Raw genomic sequence first — 19,579 nt, forward strand, 5'->3', positions numbered from 1 at the left:
TCTCTGCTGCTTTCTTGAGGGGCAGATCTCAAGAGCCTTCTGAGCCTAAAACTGAAGTGACACAGCTCAGGTCACCTGCTGTCAGCTCCTCCCAGCAAATGTGTGCAGTACTAGTCCCAGCTGCTGTCCCAGCACGAGCCTGAGATAGACTCCAAAGAGGAAAAGGTGGAAAAGGGAGAGACAATCCTCTGTCATCAGTATCATGCCTTTGAGGTATGTCTCTCATTACCAAGGCTATAGAAGTGGGGAATCTTTAATGAGGGTCCAACTTTAAAAAAGTATTGAGCTTGACAGAATGAACAGTGTATTCTTAGTCATATAATTTAGTTTTAGGTGGTCCTGTGAGGAGCAAGATGTTGGATGTGATGAGCCTTATGAGTCCCTTCTAGCTGGTTGTCTATGATTCTCTCACCCTCTAAAGGCACTGTTAGGACTGTAGATGAAACTTTAGCAACTGTCATGACACAGAAGACAGGCAGGAGGGTGATGATAGTGCTCAGGAGAACTGTCCTTAGCTGTCAGATGTGCCAGCTCCCAGGAAGGGGCTGATACTGGGACATACTGGGTCATACTGGGGCACTGGTAGATCCCACATCTGTGAGCTGGGCTGTGCTGTAACACATGGGTATGTCTTAATGGCACTGGTTTAAATTCTGACATAACAGACATAAGCAGAGATCCAAACCAGTTGCTCCCAAATGTTCACTCTGACAGGACAGATGTTGTTTCCTCAATGCCCTGGACAGATGTAGTTGGTGTCTTTTCAGTTTAACCCCTGCTGGGTGGCTCTAATCAATTTTTTGAGCAGAGACTCCTCTCTCACTAGGGCTTTCTCAAGTCAGTGATAAAATTCCTATTCAATGAAAGAAGGAGTCCACAAATGTTAGGTTTTCTTGGGGCCATACAGAGTGCAAACCACTACTCAAAACCTAATAATCCTGTAATGGCTCTAAATATTTCCGTGCTTCAGTCTCAGTTTTTATAGGTACATCTGAAAATAAATACTGCTCTTAGAACGCACTGACAGTGACATCTGAGTACTTCCAGGAACCTGCACTATAAAAATGTCTGCCCACCACTGAAATGAACACAGATCGACATTTCAGATAGCAAACAAATGCCTTTGATTTTCTCTGTGTGCCAAGGAACACTGATATTGTCTCTGTCTCCTGGGCATTCCTCAATGTGCCTCATTAGAACGTTATGAAATGTTGCTCTATTTGTTCTGTTGTAAAATACCAAAACAAGCCCTGGGGCCAGATTGACTCCCAGGGAGCTGGATGTGCTCAGGCTGAGGACTGGCCCTGTGCATGGGGATGCTTGTGCCTGGCGTGGCTGGGGCAGGGAGGGCTGGAAGAAGAGGGGACAAAGGGAGAGACTCTCCTTTGGCACATTCCTGCCGTTTTCTTCCAATAGCTCAGCTAAGGAAAGCCCTAACCTGGAGCTGTTGCTCTTTAACAAGACCAATTTTGCTGTGTTAAAACACATCTGCAGCATTTCAAAGGTTTCAGTCTCTAAGAAAGAGGTGGAGGCAAAGGCAGATAGAGAGCACTTTTAGAAATGGCTGTTTTTCTGAAGTTGGAACTCTTAAACTAAACAGATAGCTGAGAACATCTGAAAATATCACAAGGACTCTACAGTCTTACTGTGTCTTTTCACTTGATGAATACCAGGAAAAAGTGCTTGGTTCTTTTTTTTTTTTTTTTTTTTTGATAAACACTTGAAAAAAGTAAACCAGAGGTCCAAGGTTAAAACATACATGGAAAAACTTTCTATGGCTAATTTTGCCACTGCATTTAACAAGTCTTTGGTGTTCACACCTACTGAGGAGTTTCCTAATGATCCAAAGTGGTTATTAGATTTACAAAGACAGGGTGAACAGTGATACAAACAGTCACAATCCATAGAGAATCAGCCCACACCTCTTGTGCTATTCCAGATGCCACTGTGTTAAAGGGGAATGTCTAATCCTGCCCTGTGCTAATCCCATCATGTTTGCTTAACTACATTAGTCCAGTTGCTCCCAAGATCTTTCCCTCTACTATGAATAATCTGGAAGCTCAAGTGGCAAAGGCCCATTTCCATTTTTAGAGATTTAAATGTCAGCCACAAACTTAGATATAGATTGGTCTGGAGATCTACCAAATATGGACTCTTCAAAATTCAGTCCTTTCAGAAAGGTCAGAAGTAACTGGGATTGCAAAATCTCCTCTAGCCTGGCAAGCTTGCTCTGAGTTGCCATGCTTTGGACTAAGTGAGTCCTGGCTTTGGACAGAGCTTCAACAGTGTCTTTTAATCCTGGTATTTCAGACGTCATGATGGGATGTTGCCATGTGGACTCACATCAGCTTTATGTACAAATCAAAGTGGTGCATAATTGCTGCCTTCAAACCCTTGAAGAATTTGCCCTGCATGATATAGTTAATACAAAACTTGAAAATACTGTGATGGAACAAATTAGAGTGGCGTGAAATAGGATTGTAGTTACAACATCTAATTAGAAAGCTCTGTGAATTATACACTTTTTATTCTATGTAAGCTGGTTATAAATAGGACAGAAAGATAGACCAACAAAAAGTTGCTTCTTGAAACCTGCAATGCAAAAGAGTATTATAGGATCAACTCTTTTACCAGAAACCAGAGCACTTTATGGACTTCCTGGCTCAAGCCCTGGATAGCTGATTCCCAGGATAGCAAAGATTAGTTTCTCTGGTTCCACATGCCCAAATTAAGTACTTCAGCTTATGTTTTCTTCTGGGTAGAAACTAAGGGGTTGTTGACTACATTTTTAAAGTTTGTGCTTGAAGATGAGGTGCATTCACTGAGGAATCATTTCTCAACCTACTGCACCTGCATCAGCCTATCAGATATAGAGGGCTGTTGATTCGGATGGTTCCTGGACCTAATGCTCTGTTCATAATGGATATGGCTCTATTACCTGTTTGAGGACTTTCTCTCTGGAGCACCTGGGTATGGTGGTGGCAGCAGAACCTCACTGTGTAGGCTGAGGTGTAGTACAGCCTGCAAAAGTATCTGCCTTCCTCCATCTACACATTAAGATAGAAATGGCTTTGCTCAGGCAGATGTCTCAGGGCTGGCTGGCTCCAGCATCCCTGGACTGATGTGTGAAGAAGGCAGGATGGCTGCTTCAGAGATGAGGGCAACATGCAGACCAAAGGAACTGTCCCCTTCCCCTCTGGCACTGTGTGTTTGCTACAGGACATCTATTCCTGAATTAACACCCAGGGACTCCCTGTGCTGCCATCTCAGTCTCCTGGCATCATTTCTGTCAGACACACCAACACTGTTCGACATTAAATAAACTGATTTGGTTTTAGTTTTGTTTCTTAGTTGCCAATAAAGTGCCTTATTGCCACCACAACAGAAGGACATCCATGGGAAGCATGGGAAAAGCAGGGCTGGGTTTCCCCTAGCCTTGTCTGGCAATTCTGTGCAGAGTGGATGTCAATCTGTAGGTGTGTGCTGCCAGGACCGTGGGGTGCTTTGGTTTTGCCTTGGTATGAGAGAGAGAAAACATACAGGCAGTCCTGCCAATGTTTCTTCCCTGACATCTCACCTTAGAGGGTGGAAAAAGAAGCCCAACTCCAGATAAACAGCCTTGGGCAGTGTTTATGAATGAAAAGCTTCTGGCTTCTGCCTGTGCCTCCAAGGGGGTGCTGAGCAGCAGGGCTGTGTCAGGGTGTGCTGGCAGTGAGCACATCAGCCTTGCCCTCTCCCCACAGAGGGGCACTGCAGCATTTTGAAGCCTGGGGATGAAGTTGTGCTGGTGGGGATGGTCCACGTGAGCCATGTGCTCTCTTGGGCTGCTCTCTGCCATGCTGTGTGTTGTATCTGCAGAGGCAGAGCCTGCTCTTGGAGCCAAGCCATTCCCAGTGATAACGGATGGGACAGCTTTAGCCCTGTTTATTTCAGCCTGCCCCAGCCAGAAGCTCAACTTGTGGATGAAAGGAATAGCTGTTCACAGAGCTAGGAGAGTACATGCAGATCTGACCTTTAGAGCAACCTTTTGCAGTTACAGAGATGCTACGTTTATCACTCCACTACTTGCTATTCTGTTTAGCATTCAGCTAGAATCTACTGCTCCTTTCTTTCCTGTAAGGGCTGCAAATAACCATCTGAGGATCTTTGCTGGTGGTCCTGCACATAAAACTAGATCTCCTTTTCTTCATACATCAGGCCCTTTATTTCTGACTGCCCCTAGCATATGCCCATTCACATTTAAGTGCTGGTCACTGCTTCAGCTGCCCTGGATTTACAGCTGTAATTTTCTGTGTCTGCACGAAGATGCTGGTGGTTCACCAAACTGTTTCACACAACATTGTGATGTCTGGTTCAAGCCCAGAACTATGCTAACCCTCAAGTCTCTGTGGCTTTGTCAAAATTTAATCTCTCGGCACTGCCACCTTTATCACAGTCATTAATGGGCACTTTTCATTACCAGTCTCCCTTTCCAGGCCAACTGAGAGGAAACAGAAATGAAGTTGGTCTCTCCCTGTGGCATGCTTGGGCTCAGGCTGCCATTTGCAGAGGATCCTTGAGCAAAGCTCACCTGAATCCTGCCACTTGCCTTGAGAGGAAGCAGTGATACTTACCCCAGCTCCTGCCCCAAAGGAGAGGAGCTGTGTGGTTCAGTGAGGAAGATCAGAGTGAAGTCAGCATTGCCCCTGCTCACCATTCTTTAGCCCATAGATGATCACTCCTCTCCAGAACAGCCAAGAGAAGAATGCAGTTCAGTGCTGGTGGGGGGGATTAGGGATGATCTGGAAACTGCCCTGGCATTACTAAACCTCCTTTGTGGTTTGACTGTAGCAAGCTGATCAGTAACTCGTGGTCTGAATCTGAACTACGAGCTGCATAATCAGTATGAAGTGAAATCTGATTTTTCTGGCTCGAGGAACTTGCTGGACTCATTCTTTCCAATCCCAGGCAATACCCTCCAGCTTCTTAAGGAAAAGGGCTTAGAACTGCACGGTGTGCTGGTGCTGCCTGACACATATAACAGGGTTTGCAAGGGCTGCTGGGGAGAACATCTGTTTACATCTGGAATTTAGCTTGCAGAAAGCTGGTGCTTTGTGGTGGATCTGGCTCCTGAGCTCAGTTCTCTTCCTGAAGGGCTGCTGAAGACTCTTGAGCACTGGAACTAATTTCTGGCAGTCTCTTGGAGGATTTCAAGGAAGTCAGATAATGATAGTGTGGGCTGATAGGCTTCCCACCCCCATCAGCCTTTACTGTTTATTTGCTGTCCACTCTTTCTTTCCAAAGTTGATGGCAAAGGAGAAAAGGACACAGTGCAATAGCCTGTTCACTCTATCCATCCTTTGTGCTCTTGGATTGGCCTGGAGATACGAAGCTGAAAATGCATGCTGGCAAGCAGAGTGAGCTCAGAAGTGCAATGCCTGCCCAGGATTTTAGGGGACAGATGATTAGTGGTGAAAAGGCAGCTCAGAGCTGCTGCTGCCTGTGTGGATTACTATTAGCAGCCCTCTCCTGATCATCTTTCTTCTATTTACAGATGTATCAGCAAGTACAAATGCACAAATGTAGGCTTTCTGCTAATTTAAGTGTGGTGGGCATGGCTGGCTTGTGGTAAAAGCAGCTGGGGGACACTGAGCCCAGACACTGCACGAGTGGGGCCAGGCCTTGCACCCTACAGCTCCTTCAGGAATGAGGAGAGCCAGAAAAAGGGTGTCACCCCAAGAAGTGGCTTTTAAGCTGATTTAATGTCTCTGCATACAGACTGAAATAAGCACAGCTGTGGTTTGGGTCTGGTGCCTCTTGGTTTCTGAAGCCTCGTGGCCTGGGGAGCCTTTATGCTGAAATTGCTCAGTCCTCATGCTGGAGACAGGCTTCCTCCTCCTGCTATGTGGTGCAGGGATTTTAGGTTGGGATTATTTTAAAGGTGTAAATTTTTTGCTTGCATCACCAACAAGTAATAGAAGATGCACAACACTTGGTCTGTAACAACATAAAGATCATCTGATAAAAAAGCTCAATCCTGCAGAGCCTTATATGCTGCTACAAATCATCCTAGAGCCTTCTCTCTTGAAGAGAAAGTTGAGGAAATAAGGATTTTTGCCTACTCACTGGTCACAAGACCTGCCTGAACTTGGCTCACAATCCACTGTAATGCTGAACATGGTCTTTTCAGCCTCTGTTTGACTTTTGCCTCTGGAGCAAATTAAATAAAGAAAGCTGCAACAGCAGCATGCACAGCCCAACTGCAGACAGCAGATTAAACCTTGTGCCATTTCCTGGGTGAAGGGTCTCACGAGTGGAAGTGAGCATGGGAAGAATCAAAAGCCACAGCAGCTATGAGATTATGAGATGCAGAACTTGAACTTGCTAGCAAAAGATGTCCCTTTGGGTGGGAACTGCCTGCAATGTGCATTGAGGGCAGCTGGAGTAAGACAAAAGCCTGTTTAAAACCAAGGAACTCAAACAGGACAGCACAGATATCACCAGTTAGAAACATGCCCATGGCAGAGGAACTTGGCAAGAGAAAAGCTTTGTAAAGCTTATAGGACCAATAACAGCAATTAAGAATAAAAGCTGGGGAAAAAAATGGCTGTGAGACCTTTGGCTAAGGTGCTGGTGAGGTGATGAGGAAAAACTAGTCTAAAATTCCCCTGTCCTTGGCATCCACAGTGTCACACCACACCTCCAGATAGGCTGTGTTGCAAAACTGCCCTGCAGAAAAGAAAAAAATTCCACAAGCATGATGACATGTTGAAGGGGGAAAGAGAGGTGAGACCTGCTCCTCACTTGGATGAAATGAATTTGTAACTTTACAGAATAATTCAAACTCACTGGTTGGTGGCTACTGGCACCTCTTTCTTCTCAGAAACGAAATCTTTTATTACCTGTAATATCATCTACCAGCACTAAAAGCTCTCACAATTTTAAATAAAAACACAGTAAAATTGCCAAGCCAAACACTTTCCTTCACTCAGAAAACTCTGTTTCTCTGCCATTGCCTCCTTTGCTTGGCTTTAATGGCACAAACAGACACATGGGTGTGAGCAGGGCTGAGCTGTGATCCAAAGGGAGAGAGCATGGCTGTGTCCTGCTGTGCCCCTCCTGAGGAGCACTGGGCAATGAGGTTTCTCCTCTGGAGCACAGCAGATGCTGGCAGTTAGAAGGGAGCAGGATGGGGCCCTTTTCCTTCCCAAACATGTAAAGGGTTATTTTGGAGATGTAATCCTGTTTGTATCCTCTCTGGTTACTGCATACTCCTTTCCTCTATGCAGTATAGTCCCCTCCCATCCCTACTGGTAAAACCTCATCAAACCACAAACAGTTTCTCTGGAGGACAGTTTTGCTCCAGTTTTACTATCAGACTAACTAAGGAGTAACTGGTTGTATTCAACACATGACCATACAACCTGAATACCCAACTGAACATCTGGAAGGTGTATTGTGCACCTAAGATTGACTTAGTACCCCCTCTTCATGTAGAGGAACAAGCATCTGCCCAAGGAGTTCCCAAATACAGAAAGATGGGTGACAACCATGTAGCTACTCTGAGTATTTACTGTAGAATTGCTCCTGTGTCACTTGAGTCTCCATTCCCATGATCTCACTGTAAATCAAGAGTAATTCCCCTCTAATCAATGGAGTTAATCTAGTCTTAAAACAATCTGTAGGCAAATGAGGACTTAATTATACATAGCCAACCTAGGGGAATTATTTCTCAGTAAGGGAAAAGTATCTAGCAACAGTCTCACCCTCAACACAGATAGAATGTGTTGCAAACCAGAAACTCCTACAGCCCTGGAAAGGGAATAGCACAGCAAAAAGGAGGAACTGTGTTCAAAGCCTGTGGGTGAGATTTTCTTTGGCTCCTGAGTGGGTTTTGGCACTCGGAAGGGATGTGCTGTGCTGCCTGGAGCGATTCTGGGGTGACGTGATGCAGATGTGGGGCTCAGCTGGGGAAGGATGAGCTGTCCTGGGGCCCCCAGTGACTCCCTGTCAAAACCCCTAAACCAGACACAGGCTAATTCACCTATCCTGCACTTTTTTTACTCCACATTTTCTCCCTGACCACAAGGCTAAATATTGCCAAGGTGCAAAACAATACTGCTTCGCAGCAGGTTTTGTTGTTTCTAACCTTCATGTGGAGCTTGATTTTTTCCTTCCATTCAATAAAACACCAAGAACTCCTGCCCAGTCACCTGCCACAGCTATTCTGATCAGGATGAATGGCACCTTTGAGCTCCTGCAGCCCTGGGTGAGGCTGTCTCCTGCTGCACTGCCAGGGACCCTCACATCCAACTCCGTGGTGAGACTGAGGTCAGAGCAGTAATTGTAGCTGTTAAATGAGTTCCCTCGTGGTATCTTTAATCAGTTATTACCAAGGTACACAATACTGATTAATAGCTTCAGTAAAGCCTGTATTTGGGTAATAAAGCCTTCATGCATGGCAGACATTCTGCCATCCCCATGATTGATGCAGTGCAAGGGACACGTTTGAGGTGGCACTGTCCCACTGTGCCTCTTTGAGAGGGAAGGCAGCCACCACACCCTGCCCAAAAGGCTGATCCAGCCTAGGAGAAGCAGCTGCTCACTTTGGAGGGACACCTCACTTGGGTGGTGTGGGGTTTGGGCACAGCATTGGTACATTTCAGCTGCCTTAAGAACAGCAACCCACTGGGAGCTCTGTGTCCTTGCCTCATCAGCTCAGCAAAATTCCCCTTTGGAAGGATGGGACTTCACAGCCACAGGCTGTGTGATGGCTCCTCTGCTGCAGTGTGTTCCCTTGTCTGGGTCCATTCCAGGGTGTGAAGGAGCAGGCTGTCAGTGAGCCCTTCCCACAGCTCCCTGCTGAAGCTGGCAGTGAAACCTGCTCTCACAGTGGCCAAGCTCTGGGTTCAGTGTGCCCTTGCACCTGCTGCTCCAGAGGGCACCTGACACTGTGTCCCTTGGGGGCTGAATTGTTTTGGGAGCTGAATTGTTTTGGGGTCTGTGGCCAGAGCAAACCATGGCAGAATATTGTGTCCTGAGTTAATGAGCATCTGCTGTAAGCAAGGAACATGTTCCATGCTCTGGATCATTCCTCTCCCATGTGTTTGGGCACAGCAAAGCAGCTGCTCACACTCTCCTTCCTCCATCCCAAGCTGTGTCAAGCCCAGCCTGCCTGTGCTCCTGCCATTTTGGAGCAAAGACTACCCCTCACCACTATCCCTGAATGAACATCATACAACAGGGCCAAGGGATAGATCCCTTGTTTTATGCCTTTTTGTGAGTTATGCATCAGAGATCTGTTTAAGGCCAGGAATATCCTATACAAATGTTTTCATTTTACATCTGGAGACATTCAAATAATAGGAACATCATAGAAAGCATGTGGAAAATAAATATTTTTAATGATATTCCTAAAACTGGTGAGTAAGCAGTGTGACTCAGCAGTGCTTCCCAACATTTCCCAGAAGAGATGGAAATAAATTTACTTAATAATGACATGCATTTGAAATGTGCTGAGTAGTTAGCAGTTATCTGCAATTGCTGCTTGGAGAGCTGACTTGCAATCATACCTGAAGGCAGTACCTTGCCTGTGCAAGGCTGCAGCCAGATGCAACCTGAACTTCAGTCTCAAACATGGTGGAGACTTTCTGGAAGGACTTCAGCAAGTTCCTGATCACCCATGCAGTCAGGAACATGTACAGGCATCTTTGAAGCCTCTGCCATGCCAGCATTTAATTTCAGTGCCTCCATTGTGAGTATATCAAATACCTAGATGTATTTTTTGTCCTGGCTTACAAATCCTTCAATCCCTTTATGGAGAGAGAGGCTCTAGTGAAAGACAGACAGTATCTGCCTGTGTTCACCAACACCAGCTGCCACCCAAGGCAATGCCACTGCCACCTGCTCTGTGGGGAGTGGCTGCCCTGAGCCCCTTCCCATAAGATGGAATCCACCTTGGCCTGGTTGTGACATCCAATGAATGGGGATGAATGGGGTGTACAGCCAGCTCTATCCTGACCCTGGACCCAGGAGCTGCCAGAAATCCCCTTTTCAAGCAACAAAGTTTTCCCTTCTCAGGGCTCTGCTCCATCTGCCAAATATTTTTGAACACTTTGTCTTTTGTGCTGTCCCACTCTGGTGCTTTCCAGGGGCTCCCAAAGAAGGTGTCTTCCATCAGTATTTTGTGGGAATGGAAAGCAGCACTCCACCTCTCATTAATTCACTGCAAATGTTGCAGTCCCATGTCTGCTTCACCCTCCCCTCTGTGCCTTTTGGCCCTGGCAGCCCTAACTATGGTTGCATTTGAATAACAAACCTCAGGTATAACAAATACAGGGGAAGACAGGCAGCTCTTCTTCCAAGGAACAGGAATGGGTGGGGTTTTTTTCTTCTTTTCAAACTAAAAATATTCCCTGCATCCTCCAAAACATCAGTATCAAACACATACAGCTCATGGAGGAAAAATACATCCCTGTCTCTGTGAAAAGAGAGAGCTTACACACAAGGAGGAGGAACTAACCTGCCTATGTTCACAGGTGAACAGGGGTGTTGGACAGTTTTAGGAGAGGTGAGGATCCTTTTCAAGGATGCTTTGGAGGGTTGTTAATTCATCAGAAATCAAGCCTGAAATGGCAGTTGACGGCAGAAGCACCATGAAAATACTAACATCTCTAAAGATGGACTTGCACCTGAAGAGGCTGTGTCTTCCACCACCCAGGGAGCAGAAAATGTCAGCAGAACTCATCACAGATGCTCTTCTGCTGGTGGTTGGCTGAAGAGGAAGGCAGTACCCATAATTTAAAAATTACCTTTTGGGTATTTTCTATTTTTACTAATACTCCCATACACAACTGTCCTCAGACCTCTCTTATCACTCCACTCATCTAATACCCAAAGAGATAGGTAGTCCTTCAAGTGCTGACTGCCCTGGTCTCTCCTGATACCATGGAGAGAAGGAAAGCACTGTGAGCCCAAGCTCATCTTTGACTTTAATTCCCTGTCCTGGCACCAGTGACTGCTGCCCTGTCCTCTCACTGTGTCTCTCTGGGAATACTCTGGCACCACCTTCTTTAAAGCCTCCTTTAGGTGGTGGAAGATGTGAGTCAGCCTGGAGCTTGGAGCTGCAAAGAGGTGACTGTGGTCTCTCTCTTATCAATGATCCCCTCAGACATCTCTTTATCTTCTGCTTTTCTTCAAAATAAAATTAAAAGGCTAGTTTTAATTTATGGTATCTGTTCTGGTTAGTGCTTTTGTAGGACATTTAGCTGTAAGACTCATGTCAAAATTAGGATGGCAGAATGGGCAGCAAGTATCACCAACCTACAGTGCCTGGCTGTTGCCAAGTGTTCATCAAAGAAACAGAACTGGTGGCATTTTAAGGTGTGACCACATCTCTTATTCTCATCTGGCTCCCTTAGAAATGATGCTGAAGTGCTTCACAATACTTTTTCCCCAGAAATGTATTTCTTAGAAACACATTTCTGACTGCACAGAGGGACTGGAAGACCAGTTGAACTTTTATTCCACCCTGTGCCCTGACTGCTGCCCATTTACCATCAGTGTCCAGGAGAACACAAAAAGCAGACCCAGTGTTTACTTTAGAGTGAGGGTTGCCATGCCAACACCATGGCTATCATCCTGAAACAGGACCAATGTGAAAAACATCAAGCTGGCACATCAGTGCTCAGCAAGGTGGCACCTTCCAGCGAGCCGCCCGCCACACGACGCGTCTCCAGCCCACCCTTCTGCCCCCTCTGCATCCACTGCCAGCAGGCCCTCTCATTCTTTGGGAATTCTAACTACAACTGCTACACTGGGCCACCCTGGGGAAGTTTTGGTTTTTAGAGCTCTTGTGAGTGATTGACAGTCCTCTGCTGAAAGAAAGGTTAGCACTGGCCATGTTGTTCAGTTGCTTGCCTACAGCATCCAGCTGTTTCTACTATTACTACATTTTCTGGCCATGATGTGTTTAGAGCCATGATTCCAGCAGATTTTTCTCATTTCTGATCATTATCTCTATTAGTAGCATGAGTACAGCAAAGCAGACACTGGTTCTGGGGGAATCTTTTCTGCTGTGTGAAGATCACCATATGTCATAGACTTGATGATCATGACTTCAGCTCTGCAGGAGCACAGAGCCAGGCTGTACTGCTCCTGCTGCTGCAAGGCAAGGTCTCCCAACTCCAGCCACAGGTCTCAGCTGACTTGGCTGAGATCCCTTCTGGTTATGACAGAGTTTGACTCTCCCTAAGAGACAGAGCAAAGGCATGGAAGTAGACCACTCCAAATTCTTTAAACTGGCACAATGTGCTATCCTAAACTGCCTTTGTGCTCTGCTGTTAGTTTACTGCTATCATTTATTAGGAAAGATCTTGTATTTTCATGTGCTCGAGGGGCTCTCAAAGGAGGAAAATACAGTAGTGGAATGCAGATGCTGCTTTGGTTAGAGAGACTCCAGAGATGATGCTGTGAGGCATGTGGGTCATGCCCTGTGACCATGCAGGCAGAGCTTGCTCTGGGCTTTCCCTTATTCTTTGCTGTGTCCCTCTTTCTCCCACACCCTCATTTTGCAGCAAAGATTCCAAATGCATTGGCCATCTTGGCCAGCAACCACAAGTGTTTCTTGAATGAGCCAACCATCTCCCTGGCAACAAGGCAGGCTGTGACAATAACAAGTGCTTTCCTCTCTGTTTCATGTTTCCCACCTCTCAAGAAATGCCCTGCCCTTTAAATGTTCCCCACCCCTCAGAAACACGAATAATGGCAACTGAAATGTGCCTTGTGAAAGGACCAAGAGGCAGGTGTGTGAGAAAGATGGCTCCAGCCTTAATGGAAAAGTGACAGACCTTTACAAAGGGCAGGCTGAAATATTTGTCCTGGAGTGTTACTTGGGTATTTGTACTGGGTCTGATAGAATACAGCAAATATAATTAATTATATGTGAGCTGTGACTATTGCAAGCAGACGTTGTCTGCAGCTGGATATCTGGACAAATGCTGACACCAGGTAAAAAACCAGCATGTCTAGTGCCACCTCTTTATTCCATTTTCCCTTTTCTTCCACTCCATCCTGCTCTTCTACAAAGCAGCCCCAGGTTTCCATCACTCACAACAAGAGATCAGCAAGGACTGGCTGCATCCTCAGTCAAGCAGCACAAGCCCAGGAATCCTGTGTCCATCCCCTAGATCCAGGTAGCTAGCAGAGGTTTCCTACCAGCACAGCAGTGCCTGATTAACCTCACCTGCCCTGCCTGAAGTTATTAGCAGCCTTTTTTCATTTCTGAGAGAGCTTGGGTTGGGGACACACAGTAGGAGCCAGCTGGTCTAAACAGACACCTGACTCAAATGAAGTAGCACAGTATCTTGAGCTGGCAAGCACAAAAAGCCAGTTACACAGGAGCAGATCTTATGAAAGAGAGATCCTCCCCCACACTGCCACTCCAGGGCCTGCAAGGCAGCAGGTGACAGTGGCTGTGACTCTGCTGCTGCCACTGCCGAGCAAGAACCAGAGGAAGAGGGCAGCTCCCAAAATCCCCTTTTGGCAGGTGCAGAGGGGAAGGGGCTGGAGGCACCAGGTTTCTACAGGCACCTCTCTGTTCAGAAGCAGATTTGACACGGATCTCTTTGCCAGCCACCCCGGGTGGGCTGTTCAATTACACTGCAGAAGGGGTTTTTTTAAGGCTACTAGCCAGTATTTTAAAATGTCCCAACACATCTTTCTTTGGCTCACAGTTCAGATGTTGCAGACTGTACACAGCAGAAGGTCACCACAGACACATTTTGCTACAAAGTCCAAAAGGAAAAAAAAAAAAAATCCCAATAAAAATATTTAAATACTTTAGCAGCTCTTTAGTTTTCCCATTCATAGCTGATGCAGAGACATGTCCAGACTCACACTGGGAAAAAGTATGATGCGAAGGTCACTGCCTGCCACCTCTGGACCCCAAGCACTAAACAAACCTGTGACCTCTCGCCTCAGACACTTGGATCTGAGCCATGCAGCTGATATTTGCATTCTCTGTTGAGTACTTTCTGAACAATGTCAGCCTGTTTCTGTCTGGTTTATGAAAATATGAGCATGCTCTACAGCTGCTTTCATACCAGCCTGCACACTGCAGCCTGGGACCAATCCACCCTGAAGAGACACTCCCAGGCCCCCCAGCCTGGCTGCAGCTCTGGTATTTCACCAATTTCAATGGGATTACAAGTCTGCATTTCCAAGCAGGTTCTGGGGTCAGCATTGGCTCACAGAGGAAGAGACTTTATGCTTCTTCTGGCTGGGGTTTCTGAAGCCAGACTTCGGAACTGGATTTTCAGAGATATGAAAATCCATCCTTACCCTGCCCTTCCTGCTTGATCCTTTCCAAACATTTGGACTGACTTCTAGATTCCTGGTTTCAAACCTCCATTTCCCATTTGGTCTGCCTGAGTACACTGAAATGGAATCAGCGAGGAGCTTGTTTTATTAATACATTTGCACTTTAGAGGACCATTTAATCCACAGGCTACATGTTACAGCCTGACTCTTTCCTGCCTGTTAATCTGATTATCAAGGTAAGGACTGAGTAGTGCCCTACAGACCAGCTGGAGAGTCCTGAGTAGGCAGGCAAGACTAAGCCTCTGCCTCTCTTCCTGTGTGTAACCCCCTGGCTTGTCAGGGATCCAGACCCAGGGCAGGGGTGGCCCTGGAGATGAGCAACACCCACAGATGCCACTTCTCCTGCAGCTGGTTCCTGTCTCCTCTTCTGCCTGCCCCCTTGGAACACATGAAGGATTTGTGAGTTTGCACTTGCCCAGCTTTTCTGGAGTTTCAGCCTGGCCTTCCCTGCTCTGGGCAGTGATAATGGGCTGTGAGCTGGCAGGATGTGCTCCTGCCTCCTGTGCTGAAGGACATGAAACAAGGACCTGGGTGCTGTCCACAGGCCATGAACCTTCAGTGAGCTGGGCAAAGCTGCCCTGGACAAGGAGCACACAGAAAAGGGAAATCCAGCATGCAGACTGGTTTGTTCTCAACCTGGGGACGAGTCCTTATCAGCAGAGAGGGTCAGTGAGACCTGGAGCATATGCTTTTTGTGATTTATTTCGTCTTGTTAGGTCCTATTTCTTACACAGATCTCACTTTGACTGCCAAAAGAAAGGGGGTTTGTCTTCCCCAAGTCTTTTCACTTCTATTAGACTAAATACTGGAGGTACAATTATGGGCAGGAGAAGAATGAGAACAGTGAGAGATTTGGTTATTTTCTCTCCATAACAACATGCATTTATTAAGTAGGGGAGGGTTTTTTTTACTTTGAATATGATCAGGGTGCCATTTGGAAGGGATACAGGTGCAGATCCATCTCCCAGAAAGGATGGGGGAAGCAGTAATAGCCAAGTGGTCTCTGGGGAAAACCTGTCCCAGGTCCAAGTCCCCTCCTTCCCTGCTGCTGAATCAGGCTGGAGCAGCCACAGCCCTGGCTCCCCTTCCTGAGCTCCCTTCTCTTGGGGGCTTAAGTGATGAGTAGGGGAAAAATCCCCCACTAGAAGATTTGCAGTGGAAACCCTTGGCTGAGGAATGACTTTTAAAATAGAAAAGCTTTGCCTGAAAAGGGATGAACCACGCACCATAATACTCAACAAATCGCCTGCTAATGGCCTCTCTTTACAGCAGCTGTGCATTAATAACAAAAGCAGGGCAGCAGAAGCCATGTGCTTCTTTGTAAGATTAAAATAAATACTATTTCATACTAATACCAGCGACTTTCTCTTTTTCTAAGAGAAAGGAGCAAGTGCAAGATCACAGCATGAGAGACTTGGTTTCCTTCCCCTTTGTCTGCTGCTGGATGAGGAAATATTTCTGCCATCTATGAAGGGAACAGATACACTGAATCACCCTCGCAGACAGTGGTTTGGCTTATAGTGGTTTGTGGAAGGCTTGTCTCAGACAGTCAGCAGATACCACTGTAACACAGGAGTAATTCCTCCAGAACTGCATCTTAGGGGAAACTAGGCTGGGGAGAACTTAATCTAATTTACTTTTCACTTTGCAAACTGTAACACAAGATCCCTAATGCCACAAAGCATACATTGAAACAACAGTGTTTCACATTAGACATAAGGAGAAACGTTTTCATCATGAGCAGTGGAGCAGGTTGCCCAAAGGGGGTGTGCAGTCTCCATCCCTGAATTATTTCAGACCCAACTGGGTAGAGTCCTGAGCAACCTGGTTTGACCTCAGACTTTACCTGAGCAGGGGTTGGGCTCAACACCTCCTGAGCTCCTCTCCAGCCTGAGTTATTGTACAACCCTAGGAACATTTGGCATCTTTTCCAGGGGAATATGAACGGACACAACATTTTGTTCAGCCCAGGACTCCACCTCTCGTTCCTGGCAGTGCTGATAACAGCTCTCCTCCTCCACACCCTGCACTGTGCTAGGCCTGGCACTAAAGCAGTGATGAGATTTCCCTCCTCAAATTAGGATTTTAGGTGTTTAAAAAAAAATTAAAAAATAAAAAAATTTACATTTTAAAGCTGTCTGCCACAGACTATTTATCAGACATGGAGAATGACTTGTTTCTGTTTTCCTAGGCATAGGTTTTAGCTGAGTGAGATACGTTGCCTTGCTGAGAGCTGAGTCACTGAGTAATCAACAGATTAATGCATTCAGTTTGAAAGCCATCAGCATCAGCTCTCGGCAAGCTCACAAGAACTCCATTATGGTATCATCTCCACATTTGGGATGAAAATGTCTCCAGGATTTACAGTTCCTACGGGAAAACCCCTAGATTGAAAGAAATCAAAGTATCTCTTTGTGATTTGGAGAAATAAGGTACCTCCTCATACAGTAACACCAAAGCAGGATTTTGGCACCCCTTTGAGTGAATGCTTTTATTATCAACCTTCAGATAAGGAGTTTGGAGTATGTTGTACATCTGTCATTTGATAACTACCTAAAAATAGTCATGACAAACTCATGGGCATATAGGACTTCGCCTTTACCAGGTTTTAAATTTGAAATTATTTTATTTCCAGTGAAATTAAGTAATTTTACCTTCTCTGGAATTTTAGCATGCAAAAAGGGTGGTTTTGACTTCAGTCTAGGGTTCTGAGTTCCTCTGTGTGGGCTTGGTCTGAGCCAGAAATGCAGTAAGGCAGGGCAGAGGCTGGCAGGGGCACCTCACAGAGGAGCCACTGTTTAAAAATAGGGAGCTGGTGAAAGTAATCACAGACTAGCAACTGTAAAAGGACAGGCTGGCCTAGGTGTGTGGTACAAGAAGGCTGCCAAGCATCACATAGCTGTTCTGATAAGACAGATGCCAACGCTGGTGCCTAAGAGCCTGACCATACCGACCTCACTGAAGTAATACATCCCCTTGTTTGCAACTGACATTGCTGTTTGGGTACACTTAAATGGGGGATGTGCGAGTAGAAGCCCCAATGATGTTAATCCTAAAAGCTTTCCTACATTAGCAGGCTGGTAGAAGGGCTTTGAATGGCAGCAAGACTTCTCCCAGATTCATCAGTCCAATCAGCCTGTGTGTCCAGCACATTCACAGGACACAGGACACAAGTTCTCAGTGTTTTCTCAAAACTATCAATAAATCTGTCTAGTTTTTGTGACACAGTGGTCCCCAGGACTACGTTTCCCAGCCCAAGTGTACAAACAGCACATTCCATGCAGTCGTGTCTCTGCTGTACAACATGCATGTGCAAGAGGCATACAACAGTGATGTAAATCTCCCCTCCCTCCTTACCCCTCCAAGGTACTGAGGCTGTGCAAATGCCATGGTCTGTTCATGGCCTGGTGCAGCAGGATTTTAACTCACCCGTCGCTCCTTGTCGCCGTACTCAATGCCCAAGGTGTCCATGGCACGGACAATGGCTGCCAGTGACTGTATAGTGTTGCTGTAGACCACTGGCTTGTACTGCTTCACGTCTTCTCCAGAGAAGCCATCCTCATGGATGATCCTGAAGAAAATGCAAAGGACAAAAAAACTCTTGAGAATGTAATTTCAATGGGAGAGACATTTAAAAGACAGCTGTGCTCTTCTGAAGAGCACATCTGCTGCCTTGATTCGCTTAATTTAGTCAGCATTTCTTTTTAAACCTTTCTGGTTGTTCACCAGTAGTGTGTCTGAGCCCAGTGCTGGAATTAGCATCCCTTTTGCTCTCTATCAAGAAGGTTTTGTGCACAGTTGGTGCATATGGTACCTCCTTCCCAAATGAACTGCAGAAGCTGAAGCCTGGAGCACCTCGTGTTTGCATGCTCAGCAGTCACAGGGGGGAGATTTCCTACATTACCTTTCCAGTCAAGGTCTATGGAAATATGTTCAATGTGGACAAATGTCCATCAGATCAAATGTTAACCACACACAAGTGATAGAAACCCTCTGGTTCTTGTCTAGTCCTTTCAGTGGTAGTAACTCCTGGGGTATCTTACAAAAGGAACCAGAGTTGAAATACCCCTGTACACTACACAGGGACTCAGGGGAGAAGTATCTTGGTTATGAAGCACTTGAAATACTTACTCTCCACAATTCCTCCCCCCTCCTTCTCTGTCCTTGGAATAAGGGCTGAGATTTTTTTTGCCTCAAGGCATGCTATGTTATTCCCTTCCCCAAACAAGATGGAAATGTGACCCACAGTCCTACCAGCTCTTCTCACTGGATGCTCTGTGCATTGATCTCTATTAAACTCTTCAAAGGAACTATTTGATGGAACAAGTTATTGCAGCCCCTTGGTAGGTCAGAAGACTGACCCCTGCAATTTATTAATCTCTAAGCAACTCCAGAACTAAGTCTGGATGTGCCTCCAAAAACAACTAGGATTTGCAGAACTAATTGTGTCTGACAATAATTCTTCCCAGTGAAGACATCAGTTATGTCTTAAATGTCGGAAGAGAAGATGATCTGCTCATCTAAAATGAAATCCTTGTTTGCTCATCCTCAGATGTCACTGGACAACAGAGGGTTCTTCAGTAACAGATCTGGTCTCTGATAAAACCTAGCACCCTTTCTGTAACAGGATTTTTGATTCCTTTTTTTCCTAAATCAGGCACACACCATCAAAGGTCCCAACAAGTGCTGGCATCCCCTGGGAGAGAGGGAGCACTATCTCACACTGAGCTTGCAATAGATACAGTGCTGGGATGGAGAATGGGGCTGGATGCCAGCCCAGTGTTATTAACAGATGACTACACACAGAACAAGGCTGGTAGAAACACGCTGACCAAGACAGACATCTCCTTCCCCTGATGTGAAGCTCACAGAAAGGTCTTCTAACACAAGTGACAGACTCTCTGCTGTCCCCACCACAACCTTTGCTTACTCAACACAGAGCACTGAACTTCTGGGAGGAGCTGCTCAACAACCCCTGAGTCCTGGAAAAACATGACTACAAGCAAAGACAGCCTCAGACAGACAATAATTCAAATCAATTGGTGACCAAGAAATTTTTAAACTATTGATCTGAGGAACTGGGCAGAGCCCACTGCTTGGGTACCCTCCAGCAAAGGCAAATGGTGCTGGTGTGCTGGAAACAGCACAGGAGAGCTGCTGGTTCCCCTCACCTAAGATGATGAGAACAGGAGTGGATTAAAACCTTTCTGAATTAGTAAAT

The 19,579-nt window shown here is 46.0% G+C and overlaps 1 protein-coding gene across 2 annotated transcripts in view; it reads right to left on the reverse strand.

The window, feature by feature from the left end:
* GNAO1 (G protein subunit alpha o1) overlaps positions 1–19,579 on the reverse strand; it is a 140,196-nt gene that overhangs the window by 73,330 nt on the left and 47,287 nt on the right. For both annotated transcript variants that reach the window (XM_079315794.1, XM_079315793.1), the window contains exon 3: positions 17,788–17,929. In XM_079315794.1, coding sequence (XP_079171920.1) covers positions 17,788–17,929 — 142 coding nt within the window. The remainder of the gene's footprint in view (positions 1–17,787; positions 17,930–19,579) is intronic.

The sequence above is a fragment of the Erithacus rubecula genome, assembly GCF_903797595.1.
Source record: "Erithacus rubecula genome assembly, chromosome: 12".
Taxonomy (NCBI): domain Eukaryota; kingdom Metazoa; phylum Chordata; class Aves; order Passeriformes; family Muscicapidae; genus Erithacus; species Erithacus rubecula.